We start from the raw sequence: 16,352 nt of genomic DNA, 5'->3' as shown, positions 1-16,352 counted from the left end.
TTATTCACAGCTCAGGTCTTTACAGTTATTCAAGCCTATAGCAGATATGCCAGTCTCAGCACCCTCTTAACTGGCAAGATCTCCTCATCAGTGGAATGTGACCATATTATCGCTCTCCAAAATTACAGTGACTATTGTCCTCTCTGAAGCCGTCTGGGTTTTTCTTGCATTTTTATTCAGCCCAAATCCAGGGTGCTGACTTACCCCCCCACACACACATTGGGGGGTGGATGGAATCATGTGATATCGGGGGGGGGGGTGCAGAGGGCAAAAATCACCTTCCATGCCTCCCACCCCCACCTGGTGGGTCAGAGCTTGCCCAGCAGGCCAGTGTTCACCTGGCAGCCGCGGGAGATGTTGGTCCCCTCAATATGGGGGGTCAGCCCCCGCCTATAAATATTGAGGGCCTGAAGCCCCTTCTGCCCTCTATAGTTGGCGCCCCTGGTTGAAATCATCTACCGGTAGAATCTGACCCTACAGACTGCTACATACCAAATCTTTTTTAAATCCAGTTACCTTTTGGGCAACTCTTTCCGGCAGAGGTCCATGCCTTAATGCTCCACATCTGAGCATTTCTGGGGTGGTCCCCCCCCAAAAAAAGCTTTTCCCACAACCCCCCCCCCTTTAAAGCTGAATCAGAGCAAATGTCTATTCAGTTCTCCCACAGATGGATGTTTGCTTCGATTGTGAGGTTTTCACAGTGGAAGCTCTAGAGCAGCCTTTCTCAACCTGTGGGTCCCCAGATGTTGTTGAACTACAACTCCCATCATCCCTAGCTAGCAAGGCCAGAGCTCAGGGGTGATGGGAGTTGTAGTCCAACAACATCTGGGGACCCACAGGTTGAGAACCGCTGCCTAGAGCCACAAGACAAAGGAGCTTTAAAGAGCAGACTATGACTGGAAAGAGTGGAGAAAAGCTTAGTGTGGATAAGACCAGAAAAGCTTAGTGTGGATAAGATCAGTGGAATGTGACCATATTATCGCTCTCCAAAATTACAGTGACTATTGTCCTGGTCTTATACTGTTAACATAATAGGAAGAAGTTCCTTTCATCTGGCCAGCCACTACTGGGGTAAGTCTGATCTACTCTGATTCTAGCTGTCAATGGTTTGAGCAGAACAGCTGCTGCTGCTGCCCGGTCAGTCTGACAGCAGGATGGAACACAACACAGTGCAAAGAGCATGTGCCACGTAAAACTCTGATACATTCTCTCCTGCACCCCCTGTAATAAGTGTGAATAACCGTTTCTTGATGGAGTTAGAGGGGATATTATTGCCCAACATTGATTGGCATTCTGAAGCCTGTGAAGCAACACAGTTTCCTATCAAATGAAAGTCCACCGTGACAGATTGATGCAGCAGTATCTGTTTGTACAACACACAACCAATTTCCCTGACTATTCCCCTTGTTTTACTAGGCAGGAGATGTTTCATACTGTCCACAACAGTTCAGAAATAGCTTAGTTTACAACCCAGTCTTCAGAAGAGAAATCCTCCCAACCCCCCTGTGAATTTGTTTCCCTAATTGCAGAATCGTAAGTCTTGGGATAAGAGGGATTGTATCCTTGTCAAAACTTTTCTTCATCGAAAACTGAACAGTGACAATTGCTGGCATTTTCACGTGCCTAAGGATAATAATTTATCAGAGGCCATACATTAAGTCAGGGGTGGTGGGATCTGCGGCCTTCTAGATGCTGTTGGACTCCAATTCCCATCAGCCTAAGCAAGCATGGCCAATGGTCAGGGATGATGTGAGTTGTAGTCCAAGAGGGCTGCTTAATGCACTCCTGCATTAAGTTCAAAATGAATGATATTGCAATGAGTTGCTTTAGCACATTCCTGAAAATGAATGGTGATTTCCTTTCTACCACATACTAGATTACCAACTAAAGGTTTAACTGTAGATGTAAAATAATTTGTGATCTGATTAACCTTTGGGACTGAAAAGAACCAGACAAAAGCTAGCTACTGGATAGCTCAGCCAGTAGAGCATGAGGCTCTTAATCTCAGGGTTGTGAGTTGTGAGAAGACTCCTGCATTGCATCTAAGATTCTAAACTCAAAAGCATGAGGCTACTGAAGGTAGCTGAGTACAGGCCATTTGATAAGAATCAGGCTTAAAATATCCTTTTAAGATGGTAGATATCTGGTAGGAGAGGATGGGAGTAGAGTCAAGCAACACTTAGAGAGCCCTGGGTTAGCCACCACTGCCTTATGGGTAAACTGCTGTAATGCCAGTGGTTCTGTATGGAGCAAAAATATCCTTGGTTCAAGACATCCTTTGACCTGTTTGGGTGGTCTTAGCACCTCTGAGCATTTTAGTTTCTTACTCCACAAAAGGATGTTGTACAGCGGGGGGAAATGTGGATAACAGCAGGTGGCTGGAACCTCTTTCCTACGAGGGAAGGTGAAAGTTTTCAAGGAAAAGGGTGTGTGTTTGCTTGTGTGTGTGTGTGTGTGTGTGTGTGTGTGTGTGTGTGAAGACTGGTGTTCACAAATAAAACTGAATGGCAGTAGATCCGATTTTGATGAGAGCGAGGACATATTCACCAAGCACATAATTCAATTATGGAATTGGCTGTCATGTGGTGATGACTACTGTTTTAAAGGTAAAGGTACCCCTGCCCGTACGGGCCAGTCTTGACAGACTCTGGGGTTGTGCGCCCATCCCACTTAAGAGGCCAGGGGCCAGCGCTGTCCGGAGACACTTCCGGGTCACGTGGCCAGCGTGACATCGCTGCTCTGGCGAGCCAGAAACGCCGTTTACCTTCCCGCTGGTAAGCGGTCCCTATTTATCTACTTGCACCCGGAGGTGCTTTCGAACTGCTAGGTTGGCAGGCGCTGGGACCGAGCAGCGGGAGCGCACCCCGCCGCAGGGATTCGAACTGCCGACCTTTCGATCAGCAAGTCCTAGGCGCTGAGGCTTTAACCCACAGCGCCACCTGCGTCCCTGACTACTGTTTTAGATGGCTTTAAAGGGGGAGGGTGTTGAACAAATACACAGAAGACAGACCTATCAATGGGGCTTTATGAGGTGATCTGTGCTGGATACCAGTTTCTGTTGAGAGGGGAACAGCTGGAGAGAGGTCTATTGCCTTCATCTTCTTCTTGTGGGCTTTCTGGACAATGTAAGAAACAGGACGCTTGGCTACATGGACCTTCAGTCTGATCCAACATGGCTGTTCTTATGTTCTTCAGGTGACTGTAGCTACCAATGGTCCACTGAAATCAGTGCCAGTATTTCAATATGGCCTTTCTAAACCTGAATCTATCACGATAGCACAATGAGGAAGTAGAACATCTGATTTGCATGCAAAAGGTCCTAAGGCATCTCCAGGAAGGGCTGCTGTCAGTCAGCAAAGACATTATTGAGTAGATGGACCATTGGTCTGACCATGTGGCCATTGGTCTGACCATATGGACCATATGGCAACTTTGTATGTTCTTAATACGATGGACCTAGAACTTCCTTGTTCTCAGAAGGCATTTTAACTCAAGTATTTTATTTATGCTTGATTTAAAAGCTGTTGATCTTAATGCTGTTTTTAAGATAAATACTTTTCTCTAGGCATATGAAACTGCCTCCCAGGGTGAAATTTGAGTCTGTCTTGCTTGGTAGTGCCCAACTAGCATTGGTTCTCCAAGGTCTAAGGCTTTGATAGTACCAGCCACCATAAGCCCTTGAATTGGTGATGTCAGGAAATGAACTAATGTGGGCTTGAACAAAGGATCCTTCTTTTAGCATTTTTTTTTAAAAAAGGCACTTTTCATGTGGTTTTACATGAAATATTTATTTAAATATTATTCTAATTAATGGATGGATGGATGGATCAATTGGTGAAAGCTAAAAAGCTGAACTTATTAACAATCTTTAACTGGCGGAGAGTACCACTAGCAAAGACTCAAAACCAGAAGATGTAGCATCTCCACATAACCTGAAGGAACAGATAATTCACAGGATTAGTGGCCCAGGCATTCCACGTGTTTGGATGAAGAGATATTGGAAAAAATAGTTCCCCAGCTGCCTTTATAATGTTACAAAGCTGTGTATCTGGCAAAATGAAAATGTAGTCCATGTTTGCTGGGGGTTAGACCAGCATGCCCAATGGCAAGGGATTATGGGGATTGTAGTCAACAATATCTGGAGAGCAAACTTGGGTCCCCAGCTGTTGTTGGACTACAGTTCCCATCATCCATGACCACTGGTCCTGCTAGCTACGGATGATAGGAGTTGTAGTCCAACAACAGCTGGGGACCCAAGTTTGAGAAGCACTGTGTTAACCCCTGGGGTGCGGTTGTATATTTATTTGTGTAATCTCCAATCAGTAGCATACATGCAACTTGAGTGAACAGAATATCACACAATGAGATTTCATCCCTGAGGGAATTTATAAGATAGGCACATCAAATAGGAGTTCAGCCTCTTTTTAAAAGGAACCTTCTCAAAGAAAAATACAGGAGTTAGCCATTTCCTGAATTATTTCCTAAAATGACCAACTCTTTTTTTAAAAAATCCTATTGCTTAAATCAAAAAGTCAAAAAGAAATTAAATCAGTGGCAGTCTTTACAAGATGACAATGATGTTTTACATTGACGCTTAATCAGATTTGCTCGCGAGAGTTCAGACTACTGCATTCTTTGTTGTTGTTGTTGTTGTTGTTTTAAATGTCCCACCTAGCTTTTTATCCATTTATTCTTGACATTCTCAAATATTCTTCTGAGCTAGTCTGAGGAAAATGTACCTATGAGGGTGCAAGATTAACAACAACAGAAAATGTAAACCATTTCTGAAAAGGAATAATTTTCAGCTTTGTTCAAAGCAAAAGAGCTTGGGATAATGTGTGTAACATCTCCGACGTGGGTGGGGGGTTTCGACACAGACTCATGATGTAGCACAATTACAAATAATTATAGCTGTGAATTTATTTAATCAATCAATTTCAGTGGTGGCGCACAGGGAGGACAAAGCATAGAGCTCTTAAACAGCTCTCCGTTGCTAGTTTTACTGCTGGCTGGCAGCCAGGAGTTCCCTGATCCATGTTAGTTAAATGCACATTAATCTGAATTTGGCAGTGTAATCAAGGATCCAACTGAACTGTGAAATTGAATTCTGCAGTGGAACATCATTTGACCATTTTATGCTAAGACTGCAGGGTGGGGTGGAGGCGAGAAAGGGAGTTCGCTGCAGCATCAATTTGTCACTGTAGGCTGCTGCATGGTGCCGGAGTGTTTGTGAGTAGGGTGTACTCAATGGAGGAAGATAGATTTAATGCAGAGATTAGCGTCTGGCAAACTCTCGTGTCCGGCGGACTCGCTCGTCTTTTAATCTCACAGCAAGCTTTGATGGAAAGAAGGCTTCCTGCAAGCTCAGAAGGTGTATCTGAAGTGTAGAGCTGTCGGGCTTCTCTTTCTCAAAGAAGAGCGCTTCCAAAGGCTCCAGAAACTGCTGACTATTCACCAAGTGCGGAACCGCCAATTGCGTTTTAGAGCTGCAAATTTCAGAGAAATAAATGAGCTGGGTGCCGGCAACAGACACGTGTGATTATTTCACCCATGAATTAATGGCAAGCTGCTTTAATGAGCTCGCTGTATCTCGCAAAATGACAAAGGAGTCCATGTTTGCTGGGGATTGGGTCAACACCATGCTTAACATGGGAGACTGACTGCTAATAATTTAAGTGCATGGATGGCTGCTTCTCTGACTCTTCCTCTAGTGCAAGACCTCTCAGTTTCAGTTTTATTTGTACAAGTGGAGCTGTGGCTTGCATTCATAAGGAGAGCCTATTCCATATTCTGTTGCCAACGCTGATGAGCATCGCAAAAAACCCTAGGTATGGAGGAAAATAATGGCATTTGTCTGTCACTTTGGCTGAAGGGACCAATTGCTCTTTTGGGTGGTAGACCTTCCAAAGATCTCTGGTTCATTAGCAGGCCTGCTCTCTGTTTTTTTCTGAGTGTCTGAGGCTATACCTTTTCAAACTTTTCTCAGATCATGACAACTGAAAGTTTGAAAGCCAAAAATGAAGGAAACCTGGCTGCAACCAAGCATGCCTTGAAGATGCCCATCCCTGGACTGCTACAAAACCAGATGTAAAGTTGATATCCTACCAAGGTAGCATGGGTTCCTGTAACTTCAATGTGAGAATCTGGGGTTGGCACAACTTTGCAATGCAGAAGCTGTTATATTTATATATATTTGTTTACAACCATATCCCACTGTTCTTCCATGATGGAATTCAAGCTAGAAGGCTTTCCATCTGGCCTCCCACCCAGGTAGTAACTGGACACAGATCTGCTTAGCTTCTACAAGGTTCTCTTTCATGTGACTTTAGACCACATCTTGAGAGGCTTTGCTGTGTTTGCTTTTTAATTATGTGAAAAGCTATAGCAATTGCCTTCTCTCTTTCTTTCAGATCATTGAAATTAAGTGTGTCTATCTGCCAGTCCTCTTCCACCTTTTAAATTAATGGTTACAGGTTCTCTCCATGAGAAAGCTCTTGACAAATATCCAGCAAATTATGGAGAAGAGGTTGGTTGGTAATTATTCTGCCCCCTCTCCTCCTAGTCTTTTGATAATGATGTGGACAGCTCACATGTTAGATAGAGTCTAATTACCTTTCCATGTTAGTGATTTGAAATTTACTTTAATGAATTGAATCACCATTAGCATTCTTTTTAAAAGGCATGGCCGACTACAAGAGACAGGTTTAAGGAAAAAAGAAAAACAAAACAAGCTTTTGTAAAAATGCACTCATGCTTATATTTTACACACACTTTTGACTCAAGATGCTCCATTATTATTATTTTTGCTTTCTGTGACATGCGTAACAAAAGATAATCTTGACACACCTTAATTCTAATCAGGTCTAAGCATAGAGATCCACAGCATTGCAAAATCCAGAGCGTGGCATGCACTATACGTATTGTTTCATTGCATACTTCTTTTTGACATTTATATTTTAATTAATCTCCCAAAGGAAATTCTTTGAATGACTGAAGAAAATGGAAAGAGGTGGAGGGAAGGGAATCTGATTGTTCAGGTCCAGGTCAGCAGAGCAGATTAAGTTCTGACAAGAAATCCATCAAAAGCACAGCACTGAAACGGAACATGCTGCTGCTGCAGCGGCAGCAGCTGTGCTGCCTATTCTCTGCGCAAGGCAAGCAAGACTGTTCTCCCTTTGGCACAAAGGGCCTTTCAGTTGCTAGGAGGTGGATATCCCTCCTGCTTAAAAAACCCATTTCACTTTTTTTTTCTGGGGAGGGGAGCGAAAGTGAAATAGAAGGTACAGGATGAGAATGCAACATCAGCAGCAACAAGAAACAACCATTTTGTACACTTCGAAAGAGCAAGGTGTAAGAGATTGCTGGGGGGTGGGGTGGGGAGTGAGCCAGCTGATTTGAATGCAATCGAAAGTGCTGATCCAGAAATCCAGCCTCTGTGGGTATGTAGGTGGATAACTGCGTCTCTGCAGAATAGCAGAAGAAAACAGACAATGGACATCCCCATCCTGACTTGTTCAATTAAATAAAATGAAGTGGAGCTCTCCCACCCCATGTAGCTGATTCACTGAAATGAAGACTGACTCAGTGGGCATTGTGGACTGCAGTTCAGGCATGTGATGAAATGTGTCACATAGCCCGTAGCCTGCCCAACTGCTGGATTCGCCATGGGGCCGAACTGAAATGCAGAACAGGTTCAGAATGACAACTTGGAATGAATGGGAGAATGTGCTGACAAGCACAAAGAACAATAAACTTGTGGGATTTCCTGTTGCAAGATGCAGTAGCGACGGCTATCGGCTCAGATGGCTTTGCAGGGAAATTAGACAAAGTCATAGATAAGCAGGATACCCAAATGGAAGTTGGAGCCTTAGAGGCAGTATATCTCTGAATGTAGGTTTGGGTTTTTTTGGGAGGGGAGGCACAGCAATTCTGTATCCAGGGCAGCTGTCTTCCAGCTCCATCTGGTACGCAGGCTGAGACCCTACCTGCCTGCAGACTGTCTCGCCAGAGTGGTGTATGCTCTGGTTATCTCCTGCTTGGATTACTGCAATGCGCTCTATGTGGGGCTACCTTTGAAGGTGACCCAGAAACTACAACTAATCCAGAATGCGGCAGCTAGACTGGTGACTGGGAGAGTTTGCTGGGACCATATAACGCCGGTCCTGAAAGACATAAATTGGCTCCCAGTCCGTTTCCGAGCACAGTTCAAAGTGTTGGTGCTGACCTTTAAAGCCCTAAATGGCCTCAGCCCAGTGCATCTGAAGGAGCGTCTCCATCCCCATCATTCAGCCCAGACACTGAGGTCCAGAGCCAAGGGCCTTCTGGTGGTTCCCTCACTGTGAGAAGTGAAGTTACAGGGAACCAGGCAAAGGGCCTTCTCGGTAGTGGCGCCCACCCTGTGGAATGCCCTCCCATTAGATGTCAAGGAAATAAACAACTATCTGACTTTTAGAAGACATCTGAAGGCAACCCTGTTTAGGGAAGTTTTTAATGTTTGATGTCTTATTGTGGTTTTAATATTCTGTTGGGAGCCACCCAGAGTGACTGGGGAAACCCATTCAGTTTGGTGGGGTATAAATAATAAATTATTATTATTCTATTATAGCATGGGAGGGGAGCTGTCTTCATGCCCAGATTTCTGGGCTTCCTGAAGATGTCTGGTTGGCTTCCATTGGGAACAGGATACTGGATTAGATGGGGATTGATGCATCAGGGTTCCTTTTATGCATTTATGGGTAGAGTCAGCTCATATTGTACAGTTCTAAAAGGCTCAGTTAAACTAGCTCTTACTCTGGAATAAGCCTACAAAGTTCACCAGGATTGTGCTGGGGGCAATGGCATATATTGCTGCAAAAGTCTTATCCGTAGCAAAGACTTTAACTATTTGCTTGTATCAATTGAAGCTCAACCATATATGCAGCAATAGCAGTAAGGTATGGATTTGCTGTTTCATAAGGCTTGCTCGTGTCTGTGCATTTAGGCTAATATGTTCCATGCACATGCTCAGGCACTTGGCAAGGAGAAATATTCAGTTTAGAAGTAGGAAATGGTTAACATTTTGGAAGGTCTTCACGATGATATTGATGTCACTGAAAAATGTCAAGGGAGCTTTACAGAAGAAGGGGCAAAATTTAGATACCCCCACCCCCAGAGGTAATTTAAAAAACAAACCTTAACTAAAAATAATGATGGGGAGCTAAATAATCTCTGTCATTAATTGATTTTTAGACTTAAACCATCACCATTTCCCCCGAGGAAGACATCTGTTGTTGTTTTTTCCTTATGCAAAAACACTATTTGTTTTGGAAATCATAGACTGACTGGAACAGACGGATGAAACAGGCACTGCAATCCTATATCTGCTGACCAGGAAGTAAGTTCCATTGCACTCAATGGGTCTTTACTTCTGCATAGTCATGTATAGAATGGCACTGTGAATCAGAAGCATCATTTTGACATGGAACACTCAGATATGAGATGTATTTTTGAGAAGATGTGCTCAAATCCTCATGGGAAAAAGCTTCAAACGACTGAGTGGGCCCGGTGCGTGTTGCGCCAGCATGATGTCACATCGTCTGGAGGAGCCAGTCACTGAACTGACAACATGTGATCCATGTGACATCATGCACACACAATAAGGGGGGCAGCCACTTTCCAACAAACATTGAGGAGGGTGAAGACACATTGGCCCACTAGAGTTGGGGCACCTGGCTTCATGAGAACCATGGCATTGCCTGCAGGAGAAGCTATCAAGCATCTACAGGAGGGATGGGGAACCTTTGACCCTTCAGATGTTGTTGGAACGCAACTCACATCAGCCACAGCCAGCAGGACCAATGGTCAGTGATGGTGCATATTGTAGTCCAACGACACCCTTGATCTATAGGCCATTCTAGACACTGCATTGAATGTGTGGGTGCCGCCCCAAACAGCAACCACCCATTGACTCCCTCCTCTTTAACATATTGGAGAACTTACCTATTGGAGATCTACATCACTGGATTTTGCTTGTTTGCGGTGGAGTTACTAATGACATAAAGTTAGGACCCACAACAGGCAAATTCTATTTAACGTAATGGGAAGTGGGGTTGGACAGATAAACATTTGGCTATTATTATTATTATTATTATTATTATTATTATTATTTTGCAGCTGTGCATTTAAGTGTCATGTATAGGGATGCCACAGCAATTGGACCACCCTCATTTTTGCTATTTGTCCGACTGTCCTGAAATGCAACTTCTTTCCCACTGTTGTCTGATTTACTATCTGCCAGGAAAACAAATGATGATTGGCTGCCTGGGCAACTTCTTCTGCATGGTGGTGGTCAGTGGGGGTGGGGGTGGGCAGGGAGCAGTAGCTGGGTATGGAAACTCTTGTACCAGCTAGCCAAAAATGTATAGATCATTATGGGATGCATACTTGGATTCCCATCCAGATGCACCTCCCATTGGAAGAAATGAAGTGAACACCCATATTTGGATACATATGGGGTAGCTGCTGGGGAGGGACACCTAAAAGAACAGATATCTGAGGCTCTCTTCAATTAGATCTGATATTATGAAGCAGATAGGTGGAAATTTTTTTGGCAACAAATGGATTGGTTTTGAACAAATCTAGTAATATATGTTGGCCAAAAAACAAACAAACAAACAAAAAACCTATCACTGAACTACACAGCTCGATTTAGTGCCAGTACCAATTTTTAGAAGTAGCACTGGAGTTCCAATCGAACCATAAAAAAATGAGAAACCTTCATACATATTCAGAGGCCTATGTGCAAGAACCTTTCATCTCCCTGGGAAGAAACCAGGTCTTTTGTAGGACCCACAGGAATACTGGGGCTAAAATCAGATTGCAAAATAAGTGTTCAACTCCAAATACTGAAATGACCACAACGTCGAAAAGGTTGACCTGTAAAAGTTTACCTTTGGAATGCCTGCTGCGGTTTCTGATAATCGAGGGTAGGTATATGAGCTATACGAATGGCCTTGCTGATGGGACTTAAAAGCACTTGCTCCATAGGGCATGATTGGCTCTTGGAGACCAGAGCCTGACCTGGACCTCTGTCTCATGGCAGGTTGAGGGCTTGTCTGGTTTACATAGGATGACTTTGGCCTTTTGTCATAATCATCCTTGGCCCAGTCGCTGTCACTGTACTCTAGTCTCTCTCCTGAGCAATGACTGTGAATGGAAGTCCTAGAAGGAGTGAAATGAAAAGGTTCTTTATAATCCAGGGACGATCCGCTAGGAGCCCTCTGATATTCCAGCTTCAAACCACCATACTCATTCAGTTTGCTTTTCGTTTCCATGTGAGCATGATAATCTGGCAAGAACCTAGAGATATCAGACTTCAGGGGCTTAGCTTCTGAAAAATACATTTCGCTGGCTTTCACTTTCGCCATGTGCCCATTTTGCTTAGCTGCACAGCTGCCCCTGGAATATCTGTCCAGCTCTTCCCCATGAATGCTCTTGTCTCTGTACTTTTCGGCAAGGAAGTCCGTAGCAGTCTCCGACTCACTCGAATACTGAGAATACATGATGTAGCCATTTTCCTGCTGGTGAATTTCGATGTGATTGGCATGTCCCAGGCGAGGGGTGGGAGGGCTCTCCTTCCGGAGCGAGTTGGAACGTGTCACGGAGATATTGTCGAATTCTTCGAGCAATCCATTGATTGAAGTATCCTTGCAAGGTTTATTTCCTCTAACGATGGTCTGGGAACAGAAGATAGCTTTTGATTAAAGACCGTCTTAGATTTCATGTTACTGTGATAAAACTATTGAGCAGAGCAATTTCAACAATGTGGCGAGGAACAGGCTGATAGCCTGCCATGTCCCTCTATCAAATGTAACATTTTAGGACAAAAAAAATGTCATTTCCTCCTAAAGATGCATTATTGCATACTGTTGAAAACTCCATATACAAGTAGAGACTATTATAATAAATTGCTACTTGATGCCAGTCTGTACCAGTGCCAGCCAAAGCTAACAACTAGTTTGCCAGCATGCAACTGAATGAAAAGAAATCACTCCTCAGTTTAGATTTACTTATACAAGTGGATATGGAGCACAGGATGTCCGCTTATTATTGGGCACTTTATTCTTCCCTAAAAAGAACACTTAAGGTAACACTACCAAGGCATTGTGAGACAGAAGGAAGAAAAGGAACAAGATATACAAGGGATACTTTTCTTTTTGGCTCTAAACAGCTTTCATGGCATCTCAAACTGAGCTTTATTAATCTGCTCGCTTCTCACAGGGCCAGAAGCCTGGAAATAGCTAGAGTGCCATAGTGTCAGGGGCTAGACTGAGGGCGAATGGTGGAGACCGTCCCCCTCCTGCTGCACTTCCCAGAGAAGAGGGAGACAGTATAGATTTAGAACAGTGGTTTGCAGAAGGTCACAGTTCAGAGGCTGCAGAGGGGAGAAGCTGGGAAATAATGGGGGAGGAGGAAGAAGAAGTACCAAGTGAGAGACAGCTAACAGATTGTGTGTCTTTGGAAAGCACGCCAGACCCTCCCTCTCCCAGCTCCTGGTGGGCTTTGAGTAGGAGAACAGAAATCTCAGAGGCAGAAAACACAGATTAACTGATGTAGGAATGATGTATAATAGGAGAGATGACGGGTGCGGGACTTTATTCGAAGCAACGCCATTGTCTGAGAGAAGACATCCTACGTCTCCTTCTGTGAATATTGAATAAATTACCTTGCTAATAACGTCTTGTTTTCCCATTTCTGGCAGCCAGCTGTGAGGGAGGGTGATCGGATTCCCAGAAGCCTGACACATACCCCACAAGCGTCCTGATTTTCCAGGGACAGTCCGAGAATTATGAAAGCCACCCTGGCTTCTGATTTGTCCCTGTTTCCCCCACCAGTGCTGCTGCTGCCAAGCTTGGGGAGGAGGATGAGTCACCACTTGTCTTGAGCGGTGGCAGTGAAAGAGCATCCCATTACCTCTCCATGGCTGCCGCAGCCAGCCTCCTCCCTTGGCCAGTTCATAGCAGCAGCTGGAGAGGGGTTGAGGAGGAGGAGAAGGTCTGCCGCCGCCGGGGCCCACCCCCATGTCCCTGAGGGGCAAGCAGAGGGCAGGGCTTGCACTGGTTTCTGTTTGCAATTACAAGCTGGTGTTGCTGTTTTGTAGCTTTTGATACTGAAACCATAGGGTCGAATGAGGTGTGGCAGATGTGCTCCCCTTTGACTTTGAAGCCATTCAGTAATGTGACTGTGTTTCAATTGACAGCCCATTCATATTTAATTACCACATCATAAAACAGCACGATTGGCAATGAAATGCTTTATAATTTAATGCAAGACTGAAGCACCCAAGGGAAACCCACTTCCCTTGTGTCAACATGTTGCTCAGATACAAGGGCCAATTTCATATTCTCCCTGTGTTTAGGCTTTAAAGCAGAGGAGATTCTTCTCGCTCTCTCTCCCCTCCCACCTTGCTCTCCCTCCCTCCCTCCCTTATTTTGTCTGTGTTCGTAGATTCTCTCTGCTTCTCTGAGCAGAGAGGGGGACCCTATGGAGGTACGAGGTTGCTCTGCATACAAAATGATTTATTCCCCCTTCCTCCACCTGAAACAGTTCTTTTTCATTTGTGCCTTATCTGGGGTTGTTCACCCCACACACCACCTCCTGGAGGAATTCTGAAGACACCTTCGCTTACTTGGCCCTGAATCCTGATGAAAATCCATTCGTTGAAGAGAAAGCTACTCCTTGCGATAGGAAAAGAGATGGGAACAGGGAAGAGTGTGATTTGCACAGATACTGTGGCTTTGTAAAGGCCTCCTGCAGCTGACATGGGCAGTGGGTCACAATGGTTAATAATAATAATAATAATAATAATAATAATAAGTGCTTTTTTTCAGTCAGAACTGAGAGGAACTCAATTCCAGCACCTCTCAGGTGGGTGCCATTGCCATTATAAAAGTACAAGTTCATGGTGAGTTCCAGCACCTCTTTTTCTAGAAAAATAGCACTAATAAAAATAGCCACTCTGGGCAGCTTCCAACAAATATAAAAGCATAGTAAAACATATGCTTTAAAATAATTCAAACTTCCCTATATAAGGCTGCCTTCAGATGTCTTCTAAAAGTTGTATAGTTATTTATCTCCTTGACATCTGATAGGAGGGTGTTCCACAGGGCAGGCACAACTACCGAGAAGGCCTTCTGCCTGGTTCCCTGTAACTTCACTTCTCTACGTGAGAGAACCACCAGAAGGCCCCCAGAGCTGGATCTCAGTGTCCGAGCAGAATGATGGGGGTGGAGATGCTTCTTCAGGTATATAGGGCTGCGGGCATTTAGGGCTTTAAAGATCATGGCAGGAACCAGCAGCTAGGAACCCTCTGTGTGAGAATCAAAGGATGGGCCCTTCATTTGTGGAATGATCTCCCCAGGGAGGCACAATTTTTATCTACATATTTGGGAGCAATGACTTTTCTCTTAGCCCAGACTTTTACAAAAGGATTCATTTAGGGCACAGTTGCTAATCTTCAGTGATTTCTCCTCCAAAAGGAAACCAAAGCTTGGTATCACTTGCCTGTGGGACTTCTTAACACTCAAGGATGTGGGGAAACTCAGTAAATCTATGGTAACTTTCAGATATCGTTGGACTCCATTCTCTACCACCTCCAACCAATGTGGTCAGTGGTCAGGGATGATGGGAACTGTAGTTCAAGAACACCTGGAGGGCCACCCCCTTCATAATAGTATAACATTCCAAAATATTGTTGCATGTTCTCCATACTGCTAAGCACTGAGAAGTCCCAGGGCAGTGATATGGGAGAGTTCAGTTTCCTCTTTGGAGGAGGAGGAGGAGTTTGGATTTGATCCTACCCTAAGGAGTCTCAAAGCGGCTAACAATCTCCATTCCCTTCCCTCCCTACAACAAACACCATGTGAGGTGAGTGAGGCTGAGAGACTTCAGAGAATTGTGACTAGCCCAAGGTCTGATCACCATATGGAGAAGGAAAACTCTTATCCCCAACTTCTGCTGTCTTGCAGGATATCTTTGGGAGAGAAAAAAGGCTCAGGAGTAAACCCTACACAGATCTGGAGTGGATTCCCTAAGATGGTTGGATGATGTCTTGAATGGCTCCTTCTGGCAACTCCTGCAGCCAAGCTGGTGCCAAACGTATCACTCTGCTTTCCATTGGATCACATCAGCATGGCCAAGAGGAGGGATTTGGTCATCTGGGCAGCCCAGGATCTCCGGACACACTGCCCGCTGGAGGCGCACTCCATTGTTTCCCCATTGCCAACAACACTAGCCAGGCATAGTTGCAGGCAAGCGGCATATATTCTCCTAGGAGGTGAGCTGAAGTGGTATCTCACATCAGACCTTACCTAAGAACTTAAGAAGAGTCTGAAGGATCAGACCAAAGATCCATCTAGTCCTTCACTCCGCTCTCACAGTGGCCAACCAGATGTCCACAGGAAGCCCACTGTCAGGATTCAGGGAATCCTACCCCTCCCATGGTGGCAGCAAAGAAGCAGATAAAACAAGAAGAGTTCTTACCAAGTAGTTTATTCAACATTCACTGCGAGAGACAAAGGAATGCGGTCTCTCCCTAGGTAATGGCATTGCTCCAAGTAAAGTCCCACTCCCTTCATCTCTCCTATACTACGTCACCCCTGTGCCAGCTGATCTGTACTTTCTGTTCTACTTCAATGCACGCCTGGTCCTAGGAGAGGAGTGGTGGTCACGAATGCATTCTAGAGACACTGTCAGCTGTCTCTCCCCTGGTGCTTCTCCTTCCTGCTACTCTCCCAATATTTCCTAGCTTCTCACCTCTGAACTATGACCTTCTGCAAACCACTGTTCTAAATCTATACTGTCCTCCTTTTCTTGGGAAGGTGCAGGAAGAGGGGTGGTGGTGGTTCCTACCATTCCTCCTCAGTCCAGTCCCTGACACCCACAAGCCGAGCCTGATCACAACCGCACCATCCCCCATTGTGATTCCCAGCAAAAGGCTTGTGCTTTCAACATGCATTCATAGCCCACACACCCATTTTATTGTTTATAACAATGAGTTCACTAGAGGTACAAGATGCTCTCAAAGAGTTTCAAAACGGGGGCAGGGGGCAGGACAAGAAGAGGACATTGTCCCACATGGCACCCCTGTGCATAGCAAAAGCACGCACCGCCCCACCGTTTCAGCTCCTATTTGTTATCATACCTCTATCTCTGGTGAGTGCTAAACAGCATGCATTAATGCAAACCAGAGCACAGCTTGGGAGAAATCAATATTGCAACGCTGAGTTATGCCACGCCTCTGTGGCATAGCGACTCTCATACATTAAAATCAATGAAAGCCCACTTCTCCTTAAGAGCAGATATCCTCTGCTTTC

The 16,352-nt window shown here is 44.8% G+C and overlaps 1 protein-coding gene across 4 annotated transcripts in view; it reads right to left on the bottom strand.

Annotated features, from left to right (window-relative positions):
• Window positions 1-16,352, bottom strand: part of PAK5 (p21 (RAC1) activated kinase 5) — a 130,262-nt gene that overhangs the window by 21,269 nt on the left and 92,641 nt on the right. For all 4 annotated transcript variants that reach the window (XM_079969807.1, XM_079969810.1, XM_079969809.1 and 1 more), the window contains one exon: window positions 10,929-11,714. In XM_079969807.1, the coding sequence (XP_079825933.1) occupies window positions 10,929-11,714 (786 nt within the window). The remainder of the gene's footprint in view (window positions 1-10,928; window positions 11,715-16,352) is intronic.

This window comes from Podarcis cretensis, assembly GCF_951804945.1.
Source record: "Podarcis cretensis genome assembly, chromosome: 3".
Lineage (NCBI taxonomy): Eukaryota > Metazoa > Chordata > Lepidosauria > Squamata > Lacertidae > Podarcis > Podarcis cretensis.
The sequence above is the reverse complement of the archived record's forward strand: the minus strand, read 5'-3'. Positions and strand labels throughout refer to the sequence as shown.